General features: G+C 43.5%; 1 protein-coding gene across 10 annotated transcripts in view; it reads left to right on the plus strand.

Moving 5' to 3' along the window:
• The window catches only part of cadpsb (Ca2+-dependent activator protein for secretion b), a 286,320-nt gene that overhangs the window by 88,313 nt on the left and 175,831 nt on the right, over window positions 1-22,176 (plus strand). For all 10 annotated transcript variants that reach the window (XM_061923570.1, XM_061923568.1, XM_061923571.1 and 7 more), the window contains exon 3: window positions 3,448-3,780. In XM_061923570.1, the coding sequence (XP_061779554.1) occupies window positions 3,448-3,780 (333 nt within the window). The remainder of the gene's footprint in view (window positions 1-3,447; window positions 3,781-22,176) is intronic.

The following is a 22,176-nucleotide window of genomic DNA, read 5'->3' on the forward strand; positions in this document are numbered from 1 at the left end:
TTTTCTTGCATGATAATGTCCAGAAAAATTCGCTTTATATTACTATAGAGTCCTTTTAACGAATGAGTTTGATGGTTTATCACAAACCTTAAATGAAATTCCATGGCCACCGTCCTGCTCTCTATATCAACCAGGGTGAGCCCCACCCCTTTCGTGAGCGCACTGCGCGCGGAGTGACCCCTGTTACGCGCCCCCGGCAACAGGGGTGGCAAGCAGGTAAGCTGCGCGGGCGGAGCGCGCGGAGTGACCCATGTTACGAGCCCCCGGCCACGGGGGTGGCGGGCAGGTAAGCTGCTTACCTGCTGCGCGTGACGCCGGCCGCGGCGAAAGCGGACGAGGCGGGGTGTCGGTGCGGTGGGCGCGGTAGTGACCCTGGACGTGCGTCGGGCCCTTCTCGCGGATCGCCTCAGCTACGGCTCCCGGTGGGGCCCTCTCGGGGGAAGGGGCCTCGGTCCCGGACCCCGGCGAGGCGTCCCTTCTCCGCTCCGTAAAAGTGTCCATCTCTTTTCTTTGTTTTTCTTCTGTTGTGGCATATGCAGCAGGTGCCTGCTCGTTTTTCGTATGTGGGTAACAACATTTAACTATGTATATATATTTCCGAATTGGTTTAACTGCCACCCGCAAAAAAAAAAAAAAAAAAAAAAAAAATAATAATATATATATATATATAATTAATCCGCCCGACCCGACCCGCGAGCGGATAAAATCTTTTTTTTTTTAATTTCATCCGCCCGATCCGCGGTTAATCCGCGGACTCCGCGGTTGTGTCCGCAAACCGCGCATCTCTAGTGGGTACACAATAATTAATCAAATCATTGATTTTATAGGTTTTGTTTGCCTAGCATGAATCAGTGGTAGCTATTTTCATTTTTTTTTAGCATGGTTGCTTTTCAGCCACAGAATATGTTTTCATTGTTTCTCTGATGCTGCGCTGTCAGGCTGTCATTGTTGATGAGCTTGCTGGCATGAAAAGCTACAACAACTAGATTTGTATTGTTGTAGACCAGGGGTCCCCAAACTACGGCTTGTGGGCCAGATCCAACCCACAGGACCTACCAAGTTAGAAATAAACAAATAAAGTAAAACAATTATATAATCATTCATTGGGACGGCGTGGCGCAGTGGGAGAATGGCCGTGCGCGACCCGAGGGTCCGTGGTTCAATCCCCACCTAGTACCAACCTCGTCATGTCCGTTGTGTCCTGAGCAAGACACTTCACCCTTGCTCCTGATGGGTGCTGGTTAGCGCCTTGCATGGCAGCTCCCTCCATCAGTGTGTGAATGTGTGTGTGAATGGGTAAATGTGGAAGTAGTGTCAAAGCGCTTTGAGTACCTTGAAGGTAGAAAAGCGCTATACAAGTACAACCCATTTATCATTTATCATTTATTATTCCATCATAATCAGGCTGTGGATGCAGATGCCCATATATGCTATACAGATTTACTTTACAAAAGAGAAGTGTGGGATTATATCTACTGTTTGGCGCAACCGGAAAGAAAGAAAGGAAAAAAAAAAATACAGACAGGGAAATTGTGGGGAAAAGGGGTGAACAAGACAAAAACAAACAAAAATAAAAAATATATATATATAATTTTATATATGTAGATACAAACGGATAGATAGATGGATAGTAGAGATGCGCGGTTTGCGGGCACAACCGCGGAGTCCGCGGATTATCCGCGGATCGGGCGGATGAAATTTTAAAAAATAAGATTTTATCCGCGTGCGGGTCGGGTCGGGCGGATCAATTAGATTTTTTTTTTTTTTTTTTTTTGCGGGTGGCAGTTAAACCAATTGGGAAATATATACACATAGTTAAATGTTGTTACCCACATACGAAAAACGAGCAGGCACCTGCTGCATATGCCACAACAGAAGAAAAAAAAAGAAAAGAGATGGACACTTTTACGGAGCGGAGAAGGGACGCCTCGCCGGTGTCCGGGACCGAGGCCCCTTCCCCCGAGAGGGCCCCACCGGGAGCCGTAGCTGAGGCGATCCGCGAGAAGGGCCCGACGCATGTCCAGGGTCACTACCGCGCCCACCGCACCGACACCCCGCCTCGTCCGCCTTCGCCGCGGCCGGCGTCACGCGCAGCAGGTAAGCAACTTACCTGCCCGCCACCCCCCGAAATTCACATTTCTATCACAATTATCATACTGTAAACATGGTAAGCTAACTTCATTAAAATTAATAGTCCTGTCAATAGCATGGAATTACAATTCAAATGTAGTTTTTTTGTAAGCCTTTCAAAAGAATTCAAAATATGAAAAATTAATGAAAATTTATTTAAGCCATCAGACACTTGAAAAGTGGCACATCACATCTCTAATGTAATCATTTTAACTTTTCAACAGAAATAGCACTGCAAAAATATTAAGGACATACTTCTGTATTTTGGTAGTTATGCTGTCAACATTTAACAAGATTTCTTCAACTTGGACTTGAAAGCATAAATAGTATAAACACTTTTAACAGTATGTCGTGCTGTGAAATACAGCCGACAGGATTGCGCACCACACAGGAAGCAAGGTCAAAGTGCATGCAGGTGCAGGAGAAGAAAGGACTTCTTTCATTTAAGGTTTGTGATAAACCATCAAACTCATTCGTTAAAAGGACTCTATAGTAATATAAAGCGAATTTTTCTGGACATTATCATGCAAGAAAAGTTTATTTTTGGGACCGCGATCACCGCGTAATGATTTTTAAAGGTTGCATTACAAACATGTAACTGTCCCATGTGATCAGCCAGTGCGATTGGAAGTCCATGCTCAATTATTGCCTCCGTAAATAAAACTTCGGCATTTATCACATCCAAAGAATCTGTTTGGGCGACGAAAAACGTTGAAAGTTTTCCACTTGTATCGCTAGCAACGGCATTAGACTTGTGTTTTTTTGTCCCAAAGTGGTCTTTTACATCGTTAATTCCTCCGTGTCCGATCGAAAAATCTTGTCTGCACAAGGTGCAATTCGCGTAGTTTTCACCCTTTTTTTTTTTAATTAAAGAAAAAACTTATTTTTTATCACTGCACCCGTAACCCGGAATAGGTTGATGAAAACCGTACGAATTACGGGAAAACCGGAGTAGTTGGCAGGTGCCTCACTAATGCCTTGCATCGTCTATATTAGATATACCGGGCGGATGGCGGGCGGATGCAGTTCTGATCAAATGTTAGATCGGGTGGATTGCGGATGGTTGACGACTTTCTGATGCGGTTGCGGATGAAATATTTGCCTATCCGCGCATCTCTAATGGATAGATAGCCCAGCCCCCGGACAAATTATTTTAACCCATTGTGGCCCCCGGGTCACAAAGTTTGGGGACCCCTGTTATAGACCGTCACAATGTATCCCACCAAACATCAGCATAGCAGTGCTATTTTTCTACTGAAATAATGCTATTTATTGGTAACCACTTTGCATTCTTATGTCCCGTCTCTCACAACAAAGGTGTTCCTAAAGAGCGACCGCGTGGCTAAAATGGTCCAGAGCGGAGGCTTCTCGGCGAGCGACTTCAGGGATGTGTTCAAGAGGCACATCGAGAAGCGCGTGCGCAGCCTCCCGGAGATCGACGGCCTAAGCAAGGAGACGGTGCTCAGCTCCTGGATGGCCAAGTTCGACACCATCTACCGCGGCGACGAGGATCCACGCAAGGCCCAGCAGCGCATGACAGCCAGCGCTGCCTCTGAGCTCATCCTGAGCAAGGACCAGCTGTACGAGATGTTCCAGAATATCCTCGGCATTAAAAAGTTTGAGCACCAGCTGCTTTACCAAGCTTGTCAGGTACGCAAGATTTCAATACAAAAACATCCTTCATGTTCATCAAACACACCGAAGGTGTTGGGCGACCCCATTTTAATACGACTGCCAACTAGGGCTGCAACTAATGACTAGTCAGCAATTATCTTAGCGATTAGTCGACTAATCAGATTATGAATTGTACAAATAATCACTGGCTCTAATTTAACCATCTGCTTTTAAATCCGCTTGAGATATTTTAGGCATGTGCGAACTAACAAAGATGACGACTTCATTCAGAAATATTTATGTATACTGTAGTTGTGATGCTCAATAGGCTATTAAATAAAACAAAATAACTACTAAACTTTTGTCCATTTAAAAGCAAAGACAGACTGCTGACAAAAACTAATATTTTTTAATAATAATAATTTTTTAATTTTTTAAAAATATTTTTTTCATGAAAACAAAGGACAGTAAAAATAGCAGCAATAAAAACACACAACAAAAACTTCACAACTTCCTTAAAAAGAAACAAGCAAATTGTGATAATGTGTTTAAAAAGTAGCACACGGGTATATTATGGCTTATTGATCAACTCCTGGCATTGCATATTTATTATGTTATAATATCAGCCGTGGTACCTCGTGTGTGTGTGCGAGTGTGTATGTCTGCGTGTGATTGACATTTGTTATTGTGCCAATGCTGCTTCACACCTGACGTTCCTGACAAATAAAAAAAAGCACTTGAATTAATATAGACAAAGTTTAACTGGCGTACTTTGGCTAAAATGATAGTTAAATCTATTTTTCACACAACTTTGTCTCACATTTTTTAGCTGACTACAAGTTAAAAAGCCAACTATCTTACCGGGTTGAGATTGCATATTGCAGATGCGTGACATCATGCATCTGCTTTAAATGCTCCCGTATCACAGATGTACTGCCATGAAAAACAAGGTCCACTTTGCAAAATGAACTAGGTATGTTTTTAACAAGATTAGGGTAAAATGTTTCCACATTTGACATGTTTTCACCTGCGATGTTGTTGCTCGTGGTCGCGCTCTGACAAGTGATGACCTAACACGACTCTTACTAAATTTTATTGTGGATATTTGTTTACAATGTCGATGAGTCTTTGCACCCCTACTGCCAACACATGACAGCTTCCACCATCATTTTGACTTCTAAGCCACAATATGTTATACACTCTATGCGACTTTCTAATTCTTTCACTTGAATGCTTGCTTTATAATGGGCAAAATGTCACATATCTCAGTTGTATTCCCCCAATGTTTCCTATTTGGAAAAACATTTAATAAGTTATTATTTTTGTGACAGTCTAATGAGCAGTTACAGTATGAATAAATATTTCTGAATAAAATTAGTCAGTCTTAATTCTTATTAAGCACATTTAGGGCCTGATTTACTAAATATTTGCATGTATTAAATACATGTGCTCACTTGATAGTACACGCAAAGCAGTTCTACTAAACGTGTGCAAAGTAAATTGTGTCTTTTAAGTGAATAGAATAACAATTTTCCATCCATCTTCTTCCGCTTATCCGAGGTCGGGTCATGGGGGCAGCAGCCTAAGCAGGGAAGCCCAGACTTTCCTCTATCCAGCCACTTCGTCCAGCTCTTCCCGGGGGATCCCGAGGCGTTCCCAGGCCAGCCGGGAGACGTAGTCTATCCAACGTGTCCTGGGTCTTCTCCGTGGCCTCCTACCAGTCGGACGTGCCCTAAACACCTCCCTAGGGAGGCGTTCGGGTGGCATCCTGACCAGATGCCCGAACCACCTCATCTGGCTCCTCTCAATGTGGAGGAGCAGCGGATTTACTTTGAGCTCCCCCCGGATGGCAGAGCTTCTCACCCTATCTCTAAGGGAGAGCCCCGCCACCCGGCGGAGGAAACTCATTTTGGCCGCTTGTACCCGTGATCTTGTCCTTTTGGTCATAACCCAAAGCTCATGACCATAGGTGAGGATGGGAACGTAGATCGACCGGTAAATTGAGAGCTTTGCCTTCCGGCTCAGCTCCTTCTTCACCACAACGGATCGATACAGCGTCCGCATTACTGAAGACGCCGCACCGATCCGCCTTTCGATCTCACGATTTACTCTTCCTTCACTCGTGAACAAGACTCCGGGGTACTTGAACTCCTCCACTTGGGGCAAGGTCTCCTCCCCAACCCGGAGATGGCACTCCACCCTTTTCCGAGCGAGAACCGTGGACTCGGACTTGGAGGTGCTGATTCTCATCCCAGTCGCTTCACACTCAGCTGCGAACCGATCCAGTGAGAGCTGAAGATCCTGGCCAGATGAAGCCATCAGGACCACATCATCTGCAAAAAGCAGAGACCTAATCCTGCAGCCACCAAACCAGATCCCCTCAACGCCTTGACTGCGTCTAGAAATTCTGTCCATAAAAGTTATGAACAGAATCGGTGACAAAGGGCAGCCTTTGCGGAGTCCAACCCTCACTGGAAACGTGTCCGACTTACTACCGGCAATGCGGACCAAGCTCTGACACTGATCTTACAGGGAGCGGACCGCCACAATCAGACAGTCCAATAACCCATACTCTCTGAGCATTCCCCACAGGACTTCCCGAGGGACACGGTCGAATGCCTTCTCCAAGGCCACAAAGCACATGTAGACCCTGCCGAGAGTATAGAGCTGGTCCACAGTTCCACGACCAGGACGAAAACCACACTGTTCTTCCTGAATCTGAGGTTCGACTATCCAGCGTAGCCTCCTCTCCAGTACACCTGAATAAACCTTACCGGGAAGGCTGAGGAGTGTGATCCCACGATAGTTGGAACACACCCTCTGGTTCCCCTTCTTAAAGAGAGGAACCACCACCCCGGTCTTCCACTCCAGCGGTTCCGCCCCCGATGTCTACGCGATGCTGCAGAGTCTTGTCAACCAACACAGCCCCACAGCATCCAGAGCCTTAAGGAACTCCGGGTGGGTTTCATCCACCCTCGGGGCCTTGCCACTGAGGAGCTTTTTAACTACCTCAGCAACCTCATACCGAGAAATAGGAGAGCCCACCACAGATTCCCCATTGAGGAGGTCTTCGAAGTATTCCCTCCACCGACCCACAACATCCGCAGTCGAGGTCAGCAGAACACCATCCTCACCATACACGGTGTTGACTGTGCACTGCTTCCCCTTCCTGAGGCGGCGGATGGTGGTACAGAATCGCTTCGAAGCCGTCCGGAAGTCGTTTTCCACGGCTTCCCCGAACTCCTCCCATGTCTGAGTTTTTGCCTCCGCGACCGCTGAAGCCACACACCGCTTGGCCTGTCGGTACTTGTCCGCTGCCTCCGGAGTCCGATGAGCCAAAAGAACTCGATAGGACTCTTTCTTCAGCTTGACGGCATCCCTCACCACCGGTGTCCACCAACGGGTTCTAGGATTACCGCCACGACAGGCACCAAATACCTTGCGGCCACAGCTCCAATCAGCCGCCTCGACAATAGAGGTGCGGAACATGGTCCACTCAGACTCAATGTCTAGCACCTCCTTCGTGACATGTTCAAAGTTCTTCCGGAGGTGGGAATTGAAACTCTCTCTAACAGGAGACTCTGCCAGACGTTCCCAGCAGACCCTCACACTGCGTTTGGGCCTGCCCCACCATCGCAGCCAACTCACCACCAGTAGAAAGCTCCGCCCCTCTCTTCACCCGAGTGTCCAAAACATGAGGCCGCAAATCTGATGACACAACTACAAAGTCGATCATGGCCTAGGGTGTCCTGGTGCCAAGTGCACATATGGACACCCTTATGTTTGAACATGGTGTTTGTTATGGACAATCTGTGACGAGCACAAAAGTCCAATAACAAAACACCACTCGGGTTCAGATCAGCCATTCTTCCCAATCACGCCTCTCCAGGTTTCACTGTTGCTGCCAACATGAGCGTTGAAGTCCCCCAGTAGGACAAGGGAATCACCCGGGAGAGCACTTTCCAGTACTCCCTCGAGTGTATCCAAAAAGGGTGGGTATTCTGAACTACTGTTTGGTGTATAAGCACAAACAACAGTCAGGAACCGCCCCCCCACCCGAAGGCGGAGAGAAGCTACCCTCTCGTCCACCGGGTTGAACTCCAACGTGCATGCTTTGAGCCGGGGGCCAACAACAACTGCGTGCAACTCCAGTGTTAGACACCAATGCACCGGTATCATAAAATGTAATTTATAGTTTATTGGATAGCTAAAATGTAAAGATTTTATCAATGACACAATTCTATACATTGAGTCTATTCAATTGCTAAAAATGCCAGGAGTTAACCAATAATCAATAATATACCTATATGCAGCTTTTTAAACACACCACCACAAAATTCTCGTTCTGTTTTTGATCAAGTTAAATACTTTTTGTGTTTTATCATTTGTTATTATTGCTATATTAAATGTTCTTGTTTTACATAAAAATTATACTTTGAGGTTTTTTTTTTAGCACTTTGCCTGTCCTTGTTATTTTTGTAACAGGCAAATTTACAGTTACAGTATAATTTCATACCGTGTTTTTCGGAGTATAAGTCGCTCCGGAGTATAAATCGCACCGGCCGAAAATGCATAATAAAGAAGGAAAAAAAACATATATAAGTCGCATTTTTTGGGGAAATGTATTTGATAAAACCCAACACCGAGAATAGACATTTGAAAGGCAATTTAAAATAAATAAAGAATAGTGAACAACAGGCTGAATAAGTGTACGTTATATGAGGCATAAATAACCAACTGGTATGTTAACGTAGCATATTATGGTAAGAGTCATTCAAATAACTATAACATATAGAACATGCTATACGTTTACCAAACAATCTCTCACTCCTAATCGCTAAATCCCATGAAATCTTATACGTCTAGTCTCTTACGTGAATGAGCTAAATAATATTATTTGATATTTTACGGTAATGTGTTAATAATTTCACACATAAGTCGCTCCTGAGTATAAGTCGCACCCCCGGCCAAACTATGAAAAAAACTGCGATTTATATTCCGAAAAATACGGTGTTTATAAATGAAGTAGTCATATTTGTTGTCAGTATAGCACATGCCTAAAATATCTCAAGCTGAATTTAAAAGACAATGGCTACATTACAGACACTAAATTTGCGTATGCTTTTTAATCCGATCAGTCGACTAATTGTTAAGATAGAATGAAAATAGGGTTCCTAATGATTGAGTATGTAAAAACACCACTTAGTGCTGCTTGAACTTTCTCGGATTACAGACTGTGACATAGAATTGTCCTCTCCTGCCATCTTTCCTTTTCTAAATGTCAAAAGCAGCACTTATTTATTCCCTCTTCATTCTTTTCACGGCGCCATATGAATTAAGGAAACCTTTGGTGCTTTGGCATGTGTTTACTTCAAGGATAAACCCTGATCTTAAAAGTCAGTGAATGCACCCATGAGGTGACATTGTCTAAAAGTGTTGTTTGGCGGCGTTAAAAATGGGCTCAACGGGCTTCATGAGCTCCGTGTTTGTAATGTGAGACATTTCCATGGCCTTTGAAGATGCTTAACCTACTTTGGATGATCCACACGCACAGTTGATGGGATGAGGTCACAACTTTGCATCCGTAGCCTCCGGTGAGTAACACCACTGCAGGGCCAAGTGAGCAGCACACAGAATTTACCACACCTCCATGTTGGCTGTCAATAAATAAAACATTTGCATAAAACAATTGGTTTCCAGATGCTTACCGCAGCTGTTTTAGGCGCCACTTCTTATTCCATTTTGCAGCCGTAATGAATATATTAGACGTGTCTAATGGTGACTTTCAGCATCTCCTCAGTAAGCAAAGCCACTATCAATTGAGCTCAATGATCAAGTCCTCACGAAGAGGCAAACCCGCCTCACGGCTGCTGGAATTTAATGACACATTTTGGTGGTTTGTATGCGATTCACAGGCTATGTTTTTTACCCCATTGGGATTTACATTTTTTTGCAAGTGTAATGAATATTTCTGCAGAATGCAGGGAGTGACTAATGGACTGATTACTGACCACCACCACAATCATGTGTTCCATCTGTAACTGACAGCACCACATTAGACAACCAACACATACACAATCACGCACGCACACATACATATTTTATTAGGTACACTTGCACAATGCAAACATCACATCCATCCATCCATCCATCCATTTTCTACCGCTTGTCCCTATCTAATATTTTTTATTCATTTATTTATAACATGTGAAGCGACTGGGATGAAAATCAGCACCTCCAAGTCCGAGTCCATGGTTCTCGCCCGGAAAAGGGTGGAGTGCCATCTCCGGGTTGGGGAGGAGATCTTGCCCCAAGTGGAGGAGTTCAAGTACCTCGGAGTCTTGTTCACGAGTGAGGGAAGAGTGGATCGTGAGATCGACAGGCGGATCGGTGCGGCGTCTTCAGTAATGCGGACGCTGTATCGATCCGTTGTGGTGAAGAAGGAGCTGAGCCGGAAGGCAAAGCTCTCAATTTACCGGTCGATCTACGTTCCCATCCTCACCTATGGTCATGAGCTTTGGGTTATGACCGAAAGGACAAGATCACGGGTACAAGCGGCCGAAATGAGTTTCCTCCGCCGGGTGGCGGGGCTCTCCCTTAGAGATAGGGTGAGAAGCTCTGTCATCCGGGGGGAGCTTAAAGTAAAGCCGCTGCTCCTCCACATCGAGAGGAGCCAGATGAGGTGGTTCGGGCATCTGGTCAGGATGCCACCCGAGCGCCTCCCTAAGGAGGTGTTTAGGGCATGTCCGACCGGTAGGAGGCCACGAGGAAGACCCAGGACACGTTGGGAAGACTATGTCTCCCGGCTGGCCTGGGAACGCCTCGGGATCCCCCGGGAGGAGCTGGACGAAGTGGCTGGGGAGAGGGAAGTCTGGGCTTCCCTGCTTAGGCTGCTGCCCCCGCGACCCGACCTCGGATAAGCGGAAGAAGATGGATGGATGGATGGATATTTATAACATTGTCCCTATTAACTAAACAAAGGCTGCCCAAAATACAGCATTTGGCCCGCGAGACGTCAATAAGGAACCTGGCCAAAAGACAATTAAATTCCATGTAAAAGTCAATTTATACTCTGCTTCGTCACCATCCTGTGGGCAACATGAGTAATTCAGGTATATTGCCACTTATGCTTTGAAAGAAACTAAGTGCAGGATATATGTATATGACCCAATGCAATCAACCTTCTCTAGTCATGATGCAACAAAAAAACAACATAAAATGCCAACAGACATCCTCCATACAACACAATACAACAACAGTTGTGGATATTGTAAAAAAAACAAAACGTCAATGCGACCTTAAAAAAAATCAGAATTCAATCCTTTACAAAGCATGATGAGAAAAACATTTTCGCCACACATTTTAGCTGCTTGATATTTCTGAATGATTACAAAACTTTAAGAAGGTTGTCACAGAGCTAACCAAGGTAGGAGTCCAATTTTATCCATCCATCCATTTTCTACCGCTTATTCCCTTTGGGGTCGCGGGGGGCGCTGGAGCCTATCTCAGCTACAATCGGGCGGAAGGCGGTGTACACCCTGGACAAGTCGCCACCTCATCGCAGGGCCAACACAGATAGACAGACAACATTCACACTCACATCAATTATATATCCATTATATTAATATAATATGTACACACACACACACACACACACACACACACACACACACACACACACACACACACACACACACACACACACACACACACACACAGGCACCTGCCACCCAGGTGATATTGCTGCCATTAATTTGAAACCGGAAAAAAAGAAACAAAACTGTAAAGAAGGGAAGTGAATATAAAACAAAAAAGACAAAAGCATAAAAAAGAGAAGCGAATGTGAAAAGTTGAAAACAAAAACCTGTGAAAAAAAATGTACGACAATATAAATATTGGCATCAAAACATTTCATGATACAAAAAAATATACACCAAAAATACTGTATTTTTTCAATGTTTGAATTTGTTTGTTGGCAAAACTTGTTTCGTAGTGTTGCGTTTGGACCAGATGTTCCTCGAAGGGAATTTAAGTTACTGGTCAATCACAAGTTCTTTTGATGACACATAAGCTGAGTTTAAATTATCACCAGAACAGAATAGGTATTTTGTCATTTATTTTCAAAGCTTTAAAGATAGAGACCAGCCCAGGACAACACATTCAATTGCGCAGCTAAGCTGATCTGAAAACCTTACGGAAGTGCTGTGTTCTTCAATATGTCCCTCGCCCCCACCCTCCAGAAGTAATACACAAGTCAATTGTTCTACTCTGAGAAGAGACAGGACAGGATAAGTTAAGAGAAAGGAGTATTGCTACTCCCTGCATTCCAAGCTCAAGGTAGTCTACGGTGTACCCTCGGTCATGAGGTGGAGAAAAAATAGAAAGAGCACAAAGAGAAATCACTAGTTATTTCCTACATGACTATAGAAAGAAATAACTCTTGAATATGGATATATGTAGATATCTATCTTCGTCAGTAGCCAATACAACGTTTGCTACAATGTCATTTTTTTTCTCCGATATCTGATCTTACTTGCTGTGTTTTGGTTCCATATTGGCCGCCCTTCTGTTTGTGACCTCCAGCAAAACATAAAAGTCACAGTGAATGTTTGTCAGTTTTAGTTACCTCACTGTTATTATTATCAATCAATCAATCAATGTTTATTTATATAGCCCTAAATCACAAGTGTCTCAAAGGGCTGCACAAGCCACAACGACATCCTCGGTATAGCCCACATAAGGGCAAGGAAAAACTCACCCCAGTGGGACGTCGATGTGAATGACTATGAGAAACCTTGGAGAGGACCGCATATGTGGGTAACCCCCCCCCTCTAGGGAGACCGAATGCAATGGATGTCGAGTGGGTCTAACATAATATTGTGAGAGTCCAGTCCATAGTGGATCCAGCATAACAGTAAGAGTCCAGTCCACAGTGGGGTCAGCAGGAAACCATCCCGAGCGGAGACGGGTCAGCAGCGCAGAGATGTTCCCAACCAATATACAGGCGAGCGGTCCACCCCGGGTCCCGACCCCGGACAGCCAGCACCCCATCCATGGCCACCGGATCTGTGTGTCTTCCCCTCCACAAGGGATAGGGGGGAGCAGAGGAGAAAAGAAAAGAAACGGCAGATCAACTGGTCTAAAAAAAAAGGGGGGCTATTCAAAGGCTAGAGTATACAAATGAGTTTTGAGATGGGACTTAAATGTTTCTACTGAGGTAGCATCTCTAATTGTTACCGGGAGGGCATTCCATAGTGCTGGAGCCCGAATAGAAAACGCTCTACAGCCCGCAGACTTTTTTTGGGCTCTGGGAATCACTAATAAGCCGGAGTTCTTTGAACGCAGATTTCTTGCCGGGACATATGGTACAATACAATCGGTAAGATAGGCTGGAGCTAGACCGTGTAGTATTTTATACGTAAGTAGTAAAACCTTAAAGTCACTTCTTAAGTGCACAGGAAGCCAGTGCAGGTGAGCCAGTATAGGCGTAATATGATCAAACTTTCTTGTTCTTGTCAAAAGTCTAGCAGCCGCATTTTGTACCAACTGTAATCTTTTAATGCTAGACATAGGAAGACCCGAAAATAATACGTTACAGTAATCGAGACGAGACGTAACGAACGCATGAATAATGATCTCAGCGTCGCTAGTGGACAAAATGGAACGAATTTTAGCGATATTACGGAGATGAAAGAAGGCCGTTTTAGTAACACTCTTAATGTGTGACTCTTAATGTGTTCTCACTAACCCCTTGTGTCTGTGATGTCCTGCATGCACGCTTTGTACACGCAGTGCGCATTCCAACAGGTCGATCAAGACAAGCTACTTCCTGCAGCGACTTCCTGCTGTTGTTGTTCGACATCCCTCGCATTTAAGTTTCACTAATGTGAAGTGAGAAGTTGAAGATGAAGTCCATCAAAACCATGAATTGAATTTGAATTTACCATGAATTAATTTACGTGGACCCCGACTTAAACAAGTTGAAAAACGTATTCGGGTGTTACCATTTGGTGGTCAATTGTACGGAATATGTACTGTACTGTGCAATCTACTAATAAAAGTTTCAATCAATCAATCAAAAAAAGTCATTTTGACAGAAGTTAACTTGAGATTGTCACAGTGAAGATAGAGTAGGGACAAGATTAGCGCCCTATTGTTGTTAGCGTTCTAATCTTTAACCGGGAAAAATAACTCAGCTTGGTAAATATTTTCACAATATCGCCACATTATTAAGAACAAATACCACACTGTAATACAGTATGTATAATATACAGATACAACTTCATCCAACACTTAATTTAGGCCAAAAACATGTTAAAGTTAAAGTTCCAATGATTGTCAAACACACATTGGGTGTGGTGAAATTTGTCCTCTGCATTTGACCCATCCCCATGTTCACCCCCTTGGGAGGTGAAGGGAGCAGTGAGCAGCAGCGTGGGCTGTGCTCAGGAATCATTTGGTGATTTAACCCCCAATTCCAACCCTTGATGCTGAGTGCCAAGCAGGGCGGTAATGGCTCCCATTTTTTGTAGTCTTTGGTATGACTCGGCCGGGGTTAGAACTCACAACCTCCCAGTCTCAGGGCGGACACTCTAACCACGAGGCCACTGAGCTGGTTGTAAATATGCTTCAAAGAAAAATATATTTAAAAAAAATTGTGAAGTGGTGAAGCTTTTTGACAGCAGACACACACACACACACACACACACACACACACACACACACACACACACACACACACACACACACACACACACACACACACACACACACACACACACACACACACACACACCAAATCAGGTCTATACATAGAACAGATGCTTCCACTCCTCCTGTTTCCAATCACCTCTCCGTTTGCCATCTAATCCATTGTTGTGCACATCAAAACGCTTGTGGCCTCGCTGTCCGTTGCTAACGTCCGTCATTGTTCTGGGAGGCTGACATCAGTCCAGCTGTTGATCTCCTGCCTCTGTTTGCCTCGACTGGGCGCCTTTATGACCCAGCATGCTCTCAGCTTAGCTATCAGGCCAGGAACGCACCTTTTAGCCACTTTCATTAGCAGTGAGATTGCCTGTCCGACTATGTTACGCCTGGAGGCGCGCTGACAACGATGCCCTTTTAGTAGTTGTGGCTGTGCAAAGATTGGGGTGCTGAGGGATAAGCAGCGAGTGCCTACCCACCATCTCGACCTCCTGCGTCACTTCCACCTGCTGCCTTGCAAACTTCTTATACTGTTTTTTTGCAGAGCCGTGCTGCCACAATACAAGAACTCCTCATTTATTACTACATCGGCCAAGTGCAGTGGTTTGAATGTACGTATCTGAGTGTGCCTATTTTAACTCTTCTACCTCTGACATCTACCTACTGGTTTGTTCTGGTAGTGGTGAAGAGGAGGAGCAGTCCCTTACCTGAGTCTGGGCACTTATTTTGACTCGCCGGCCATATTGAGAAAAGAAAATGGGGGCCAGTGTGTGTGTGTATATATATACAGGTAAAAGCCAGTAAATTAGAATATTTTGAAAAACTTGATTTATTTCAGTAATTGCATTCAAAAGGTGTAACTTGTACATTATATGTATTCATTGCACACAGACTGATGCATTCAAATGTTTATTTCATTTAATTTTGATGATTTGAAGTGGCAACAAATGAAAATCCAAAATTCCGTGTGTCACAAAATTAGAATATTACTTAAGGCTAATACAAAAAAGGGATTTTTAGAAATGTTGGCCAACTGAAAAGTATGAAAATGAAAAATATGAGCATGTACAATACTCAATACTTGGTTGGAGCTCCTTTTGCCTCAATTACTGCGTTAATGCGGCGTGGCATGGAGTCGATGAGTTTCTGGCACTGCTCAGGTGTTATGAGAGCCCAGGTTGCTCTGATAGTGGCCTTCAACTCTTCTGCGTTTTTGGGTCTGGCATTCTGCATCTTCCTTTTCACAATACCCCACAGATTTTCTATGGGGCTAAGGTCAGGGGAGTTGGCGGGCCAATTTAGAACAGAAATACCATGGTCCGTAAACCAGGCACGGGTAGATTTTGCGCTGTGTGCAGGCGCCAAGTCCTGTTGGAACTTGAAATCTCCATCTCCATAGAGCAGGTCAGCAGCAGGAAGCATGAAGTGCTCTAAAACTTGCTGGTAGACGGCTGCGTTGACCCTGGATCTCAGGAAACAGAGTGGACCGACACCAGCAGATGACATGGCACCCCAAACCATCACTGATGGTGGAAACTTTACACTAGACTTCAGGCAACGTGGATCCTGTGCCTCTCCTGTCTTCCTCCAGACTCTGGGACCTCGATTTCCAAAGGTAATGCAAAATTTGCATGGTTGGGTGATGGTTTGGGGTGCCATGTCATCTGCTGGTGTCGGTCCACTCTGTTTCCTGAGATCCAGGGTCAACGCAGCCGTCTACCAGCAAGTTTTAGAGCACTTCATGCTTCCTGCTGCTGACCTGCTCTATGGAGATGGAGATTTCAAGTTCCAACAGGACTTGGCGCCTGCACACAGCGCAAAATCTACCCGTGCCTGGTTTACGGACCATGGTATTTCTGTTCTAAATTGGCCCGCCAACTCCCCTGACCTTAGCCCCATAGAAAATCTGTGGGGTATTGTGAAAAGGAAGATGCAGAATGCCAGACCCAAAAACGCAGAAGAGTTGAAGGTCACTATCAGAGCAACCTGGGCTCTCATAACACCTGAGCAGTGCCAGAAACTCATCGACTCCATGCCACGCCGCATTAACGCAGTAATTGAGGCAAAAGGAGCTCCAACCAAGTATTGAGTATTGTACATGCTCATATTTTTCATTTTCATACTTTTCAGTTGGCCAACATTTCTTAAAATCCCTTTTTTGTATTAGCCTTAAGTAATATTCTAATTTTGCGACACACGGAATTTTGGATTTTCATTTGTTGCCACTTCAAATCATCAAAATTAAATGAAATAAACATTTGAATGCATCAGTCTGTGTGCAATGAATAAATATAATGTACAAGTTACACCTTTTGAATGCAATTACTGAAATAAATCAAGTTTTTCAAAATATTCTAATTTACTGGCTTTTACCTGTATATCAGTGACGTGCGGTGAGGTTGATGGCTGGTGAGGCACTGACTTCATCACAGTCAGATTTACAAACATGTGAACCCTAAAGAGTATCTTATTCACTATTTGATTGGCAGCAGTTAACGGGTTATGTTTAAAAGCTCATACCAGCATTCTTCCCTGCTGGGCACTCAGCATCAAGGGTTGGAATTGGGGGTTAAATCACCAAAAATGATTCCCAGGCGTGGCGCCGCTGCTGCCCACTGCTCCCCTCACCTCCCAGGGGGTGATCAAGGGGATGGGTCAAATGCAGAGGACAAATTTCATTACACCTAGTGTGCGTGTGACAATCATTGGTACTTTAACTTAACTTTAACTTTACACATACAAACTGTAGCACACAAAAAAGCACATTTAATAAAAAAAAACGTTATTATGGTCTTACCTTTACTTAGAAACTAAGTCCATGCACCGCAACTAAAGCCCTCACTTAAACTTTCCACGTGCAAGATTGAATCTATTTAAAAAAGTGTAACCGAGGGTTTATAAATGTCGCCTATACTGTATGAAACTACAAAATAACAAACACGGAGGCTCCAGTTTACACGAGGACCACTTTATTTACCTTCTTTCAAAAACCTCCGCAACGTGACATCACTTCCGCTCTTAGCGCCTTCAAAATAAGAGCTCAAGGCATATACTGTATAACAGCCCATAACAGGAACTTAACATCACAAAGAGGAAAGCCCATGAAAATAGGTTACAAAAGTTATTTAATAAGAAGCCAAAAAGTGCAAAAACAATAATGTTCGTGTTGGAGGAGTTGTGAATTAGGTACACCTGCAGTCTGCAGGTGTATCTGCACAGCAGGCCAGCAGTTAGCCGAGTCATTGCGCAATCCATGTTGCGGCACTGAGTGACGTGCCTCAACTGGCTGCTGTTCACCGCACCGTCTTTTCTCAGTATTTGAACGGCAAATGTGAAAATTCAGCGATTTTAAATAAAAATAATCTAAAACTGGTGAAGTTAAATGGAAAATAACTTTATAGTATAATCACTGGATACATATAACAATTTAAATTTTTTTTTGTCCCTGCAGTCATTCACAACTCCTCCAACACCAACATTATTGTTTTTGCACTTTTTGGTTTCTTATGAAATATTTTTTTTAAATAGATTCAATCTTGCACGTGGAAAGTTTAAGTGTGGGCTTTAGTTGATATAACAATTCTACGGCGGGGGTGCAGGAAGCGAGCCTCAGCCAGTGCGTCTTTTGCAGCCGGGACGGCGTGGCGCAGTGGAAGAGTGGCCGTGTGCAACCCGAGGGTCACTGGTTCAATCCCCACCTAGTACCAACCTCGTCATGTCCGTTGTGTCCTGAGCAAGACACTTCACCCTTGCTCCTGATGGGTGCTGGTTAGCGCCTTGCATGGCAGCTCCCTCCCTGTGAATGTGTGTGTGAATGGGTAAATGTGGAAGTAGTGTCAAAGCGCTTTGAGTACCTTGAAGGTAGAAAAGCGCTACTTTGAGTACCTTGAAGGTTGAAAAGCGCTATACAAGTATAACCCATTTATCATTATTTATTTATAATCGCTCAGCACAAGAAATACTTTACATACATACAGTTGTTGACAAAATACACTGTACATTATATACCTCAGCTAACTAAACTATGGAAATGTATAATATAATTCATATAGCAATACGGTCTCACTGCACAGCAGGCCAGCAGTTAGCCGAGTCCGGAATCCATGTTGAGGCACTGAGTGACGTGCCTCAACTGGCTGCTGTTCACCGCACCGTCTCTTCTCAGTATTTGAACGGCAAATGTGAAAATTCAGCGATTTTGAATAAAAATAATCTAAAACTGGTGAAGTTAAATGGAAAATAACTTTATAGTATAATCACTGGATACATATAACAATTTAAAAAATTTTTTTTCTTTTTAATTTTTTTTTCTTTCCATGATGGCAGGTGAGGTTAATTGCACGTCACTGATATATATATATATATATATATATATATATATATATATATATATATATATATATATATATATATATATATAAAAGGGCTGCAACTAACGATTAATTTGATAATCGATTAATCTGTCGATTATTACTTCGATTAATCGATTAATAATTGGATACAAGAGACAAACTACATTTTTATTCTTTCCAGTATTTTATTGAAAAAAACAGCATACTGGCACCATACTTATTTTGATTATTGTTTCTCAGCTGTTTGTACATGTTGCAGTTTATAAATAAAGGTTTATAAAAAAAAATAAAAATTAAAAATTATTTAAAAAAAAAAAATTATAAAAAAAAAAAGAGATCCAACGAATCGATGACTAAATTAATCGGCAACTATTTTTAGAATAGATTGTAATCAATTTAATCGATTAGTTATTGCAGCCCTAATATATATATATACACAGTATATATGGCTCATAGAACATGTTTGTGATATGAGTCCAATTTTTTTTTATTATTTCAAAAAAATTGCATTCTTGCCCAGGCATAACCTCCTGGTGTTGGAGTATACATATTTGGGGTTTTGGCACCAGCTAAACTAGATTTAATCAATCTAAGTCTATGAGCATGAACTGATGAAGCCTACTTGGATGAGAAGCGATGTCTCCTAAGACAAACCAAACAGTCCAGTTGCGATCGATTGAATGCCATGAGAATACGTGTGTGTGTGTGTGTGTGTGTGTGTGTGTGTGTGTGTGAGTGTGTGTGTGTGTGTGTGTGTGTGTGTGTATGTGTGTGTGTGTGTGTGTGTGTGTGTGTGTGTGTGTGTGTGTGTGTGTGTGTGTGTGTGTGTGTGTGTGTATAAAAATCTGTGTGCTTTGATCCATTTGTTCAGGCACATTAATACAAAAACACACGTGTCAGAATACTAAATGACAGACCACCTTGGAATTTTATAGTTGTTTTTTTTTACCGAATGAGACATGAACAATGAAATAAAGAATGTTGAATTTACAATATTACCTGATGATAAAACAGTGACTATTAACCCTTGGATGCACAACCTACCAATACCTACACGCTTCCACAAGTTGGGTCAAAAATGACCTCATTTAAAATCAATGCGTTTTGCAATAAACTCGGTTGTAATTCTTCAAAATCTTTAAAACGAAGAGTTGTAATAAGTTTGTGTTTGAGATATTCCTCATAAAACATGTTTGTGACATGAGGCCATTTGCATTTAAAAAAAAATAATTTTTTCATTATTTTAAGAAATTGCAGTTTTTGTATCACGACTCCTCCACTCTTTCACAAGTCGGGTCAAAAATGACCCCAATCAATTCCTATGGAATCTTCTATGAACCTTTAATTCTTAGCACCTCTGACTATCCCATTTACACATCTGATGTCATCTCTCACATCTGATGCACCTATGACTGTCAATACTGTCCCACTTACACGTCTGATAACAGCAGTTTCCCCACCCAGGAAGGGGCAATATCTGATCCACTAAAGACTGTAGGAAAACATAAAACTAATGAGGTAATTCCAAGTACTGTAAAATCTAGAACTTTTTACATTCCTTTGGCTAATTCTATAGATGTAAAAAAGCATGGCAGGTTCATTATACATGATGAATTTATTTAACCTATATGTTTTGTGTTATATTTTTCAATATTTGTGTGAGTAAACTATGTAGTAAACTCTGAACATTGGAAGATAACATGGTACATGTATTTTATCTGCTGCTTCTCCTGCCAACATTACCACCAAACAACTAGTTATGTGACTCTCCTGCCAACATGGCCACCAAACACAACATGTTATGTGACTCTCCTGCCAACATGGCCACCAAACACAACTAGTCAGGTGACTCTCCTGCCAACATGGCCACCAAACACAACTAGTCAGGTGACTATCCTGCCAACATGGCCACCAAACACAACTAGTCAGGTGACTCTCCTGCTAACATGGCCACCAAACACAACTAGCCAGGTGACTTTCCTGCCAACATGGCCACCAAACACAACTTGTCATGTAACTCTCCTGCCAACATGGCCACCAAACACAACTAGTCATGTGACTCTCCTGCCAACATGGCCACCACACCAAACACAACTAGTCATGTTACTCACCTACCAACATGGCCACCAAACACAACTAGTCAGGTGACTATCCTGCCAACATGGCCACCAAACACAACTAGTCAGGTGACTCTCCTGCCAACATGGCCACCAAACACAACTAGTCAGGTGACTCTCCTGCTAACATGGCCACCAAACACAACTAGCCAGGTGACTTTCCTGCCAACATGGCCACCAAACACAACTTGTCATGTAACTCTCCTGCCAACATGGCCACCAAACACAACTAGTCATGTGACTCTCCTGCCAACATGGCCACCACACCAAACACAACTAGTCATGTTACTCACCTACCAACATGGCCACCAAACACAACTAGTCAGGTGACTATCCTGCCAACATGGCCACCAAACACAACTAGTCAGGTGACTCTCCTGCCAACATGGCCACCACACCAAACACAACTAGTCATGTTACTCACCTACCAACATGGCCACCAAACACAACTAGTCAGGTGACTATCCTGCCAACATGGCCACCAAACACAACTAGTCAGGTGACTATCCTGCCAACATGGCCACCAAACACAACTAGTTATGTGACTCTCCTGCCAACATGGCCACCAAACACAACAAGTTATGTGACTCTCCTGCCAACATGGCCACCAAACACAACAAGTCATGTGACTCTCCTGCCAACATGGCCACCAAACACAACAAGTCATGTGACTCTCCTGCCAACATGGCCAGCAAACACAACTAGTCATGTGACTCTCCTGCCAACATGACCACCAAGCACAACTAGTCATGTGACTCTCCTGCCAACATGGCCACTAAACACAACTAGTCATGTGACTCTCCTGCCAACATGGCCACCAAACACAACAAGTCATGTGACTCTCCTGCCAACATGGCCACCAAACACAACATGTTATGTGACTCTCCTGCCAACATGGCCACCAAACACAACATGTTATGTGACTCTCCTGCCAACATGGCCACCACACCAAACACAACTAGTCATGTTACTCACCTACCAACATGGCCACCAAACACAACTAGTCATGTGACTCTCCTGCCAACATGGCCACCAAACACAACTAGTCAGGTGACTATCCTGCCAACATGGCCACCAAACACAACTAGTTATGTGACTCTCCTGCCAACATGGCCACCAAACACAACAAGTTATGTGACTCTCCTGCCAACATGGCCACCAAACACAACAAGTCATGTGACTCTCCTGCCAACATGGCCACCAAACACAACAAGTCATGTGACTCTCCTGCCAACATGGCCAGCAAACACAACTAGTCA

This window comes from Nerophis lumbriciformis, linkage group LG28, assembly GCF_033978685.3.
Source record: "Nerophis lumbriciformis linkage group LG28, RoL_Nlum_v2.1, whole genome shotgun sequence".
Classification (NCBI taxonomy): Eukaryota; Metazoa; Chordata; class Actinopteri; order Syngnathiformes; family Syngnathidae; genus Nerophis; species Nerophis lumbriciformis.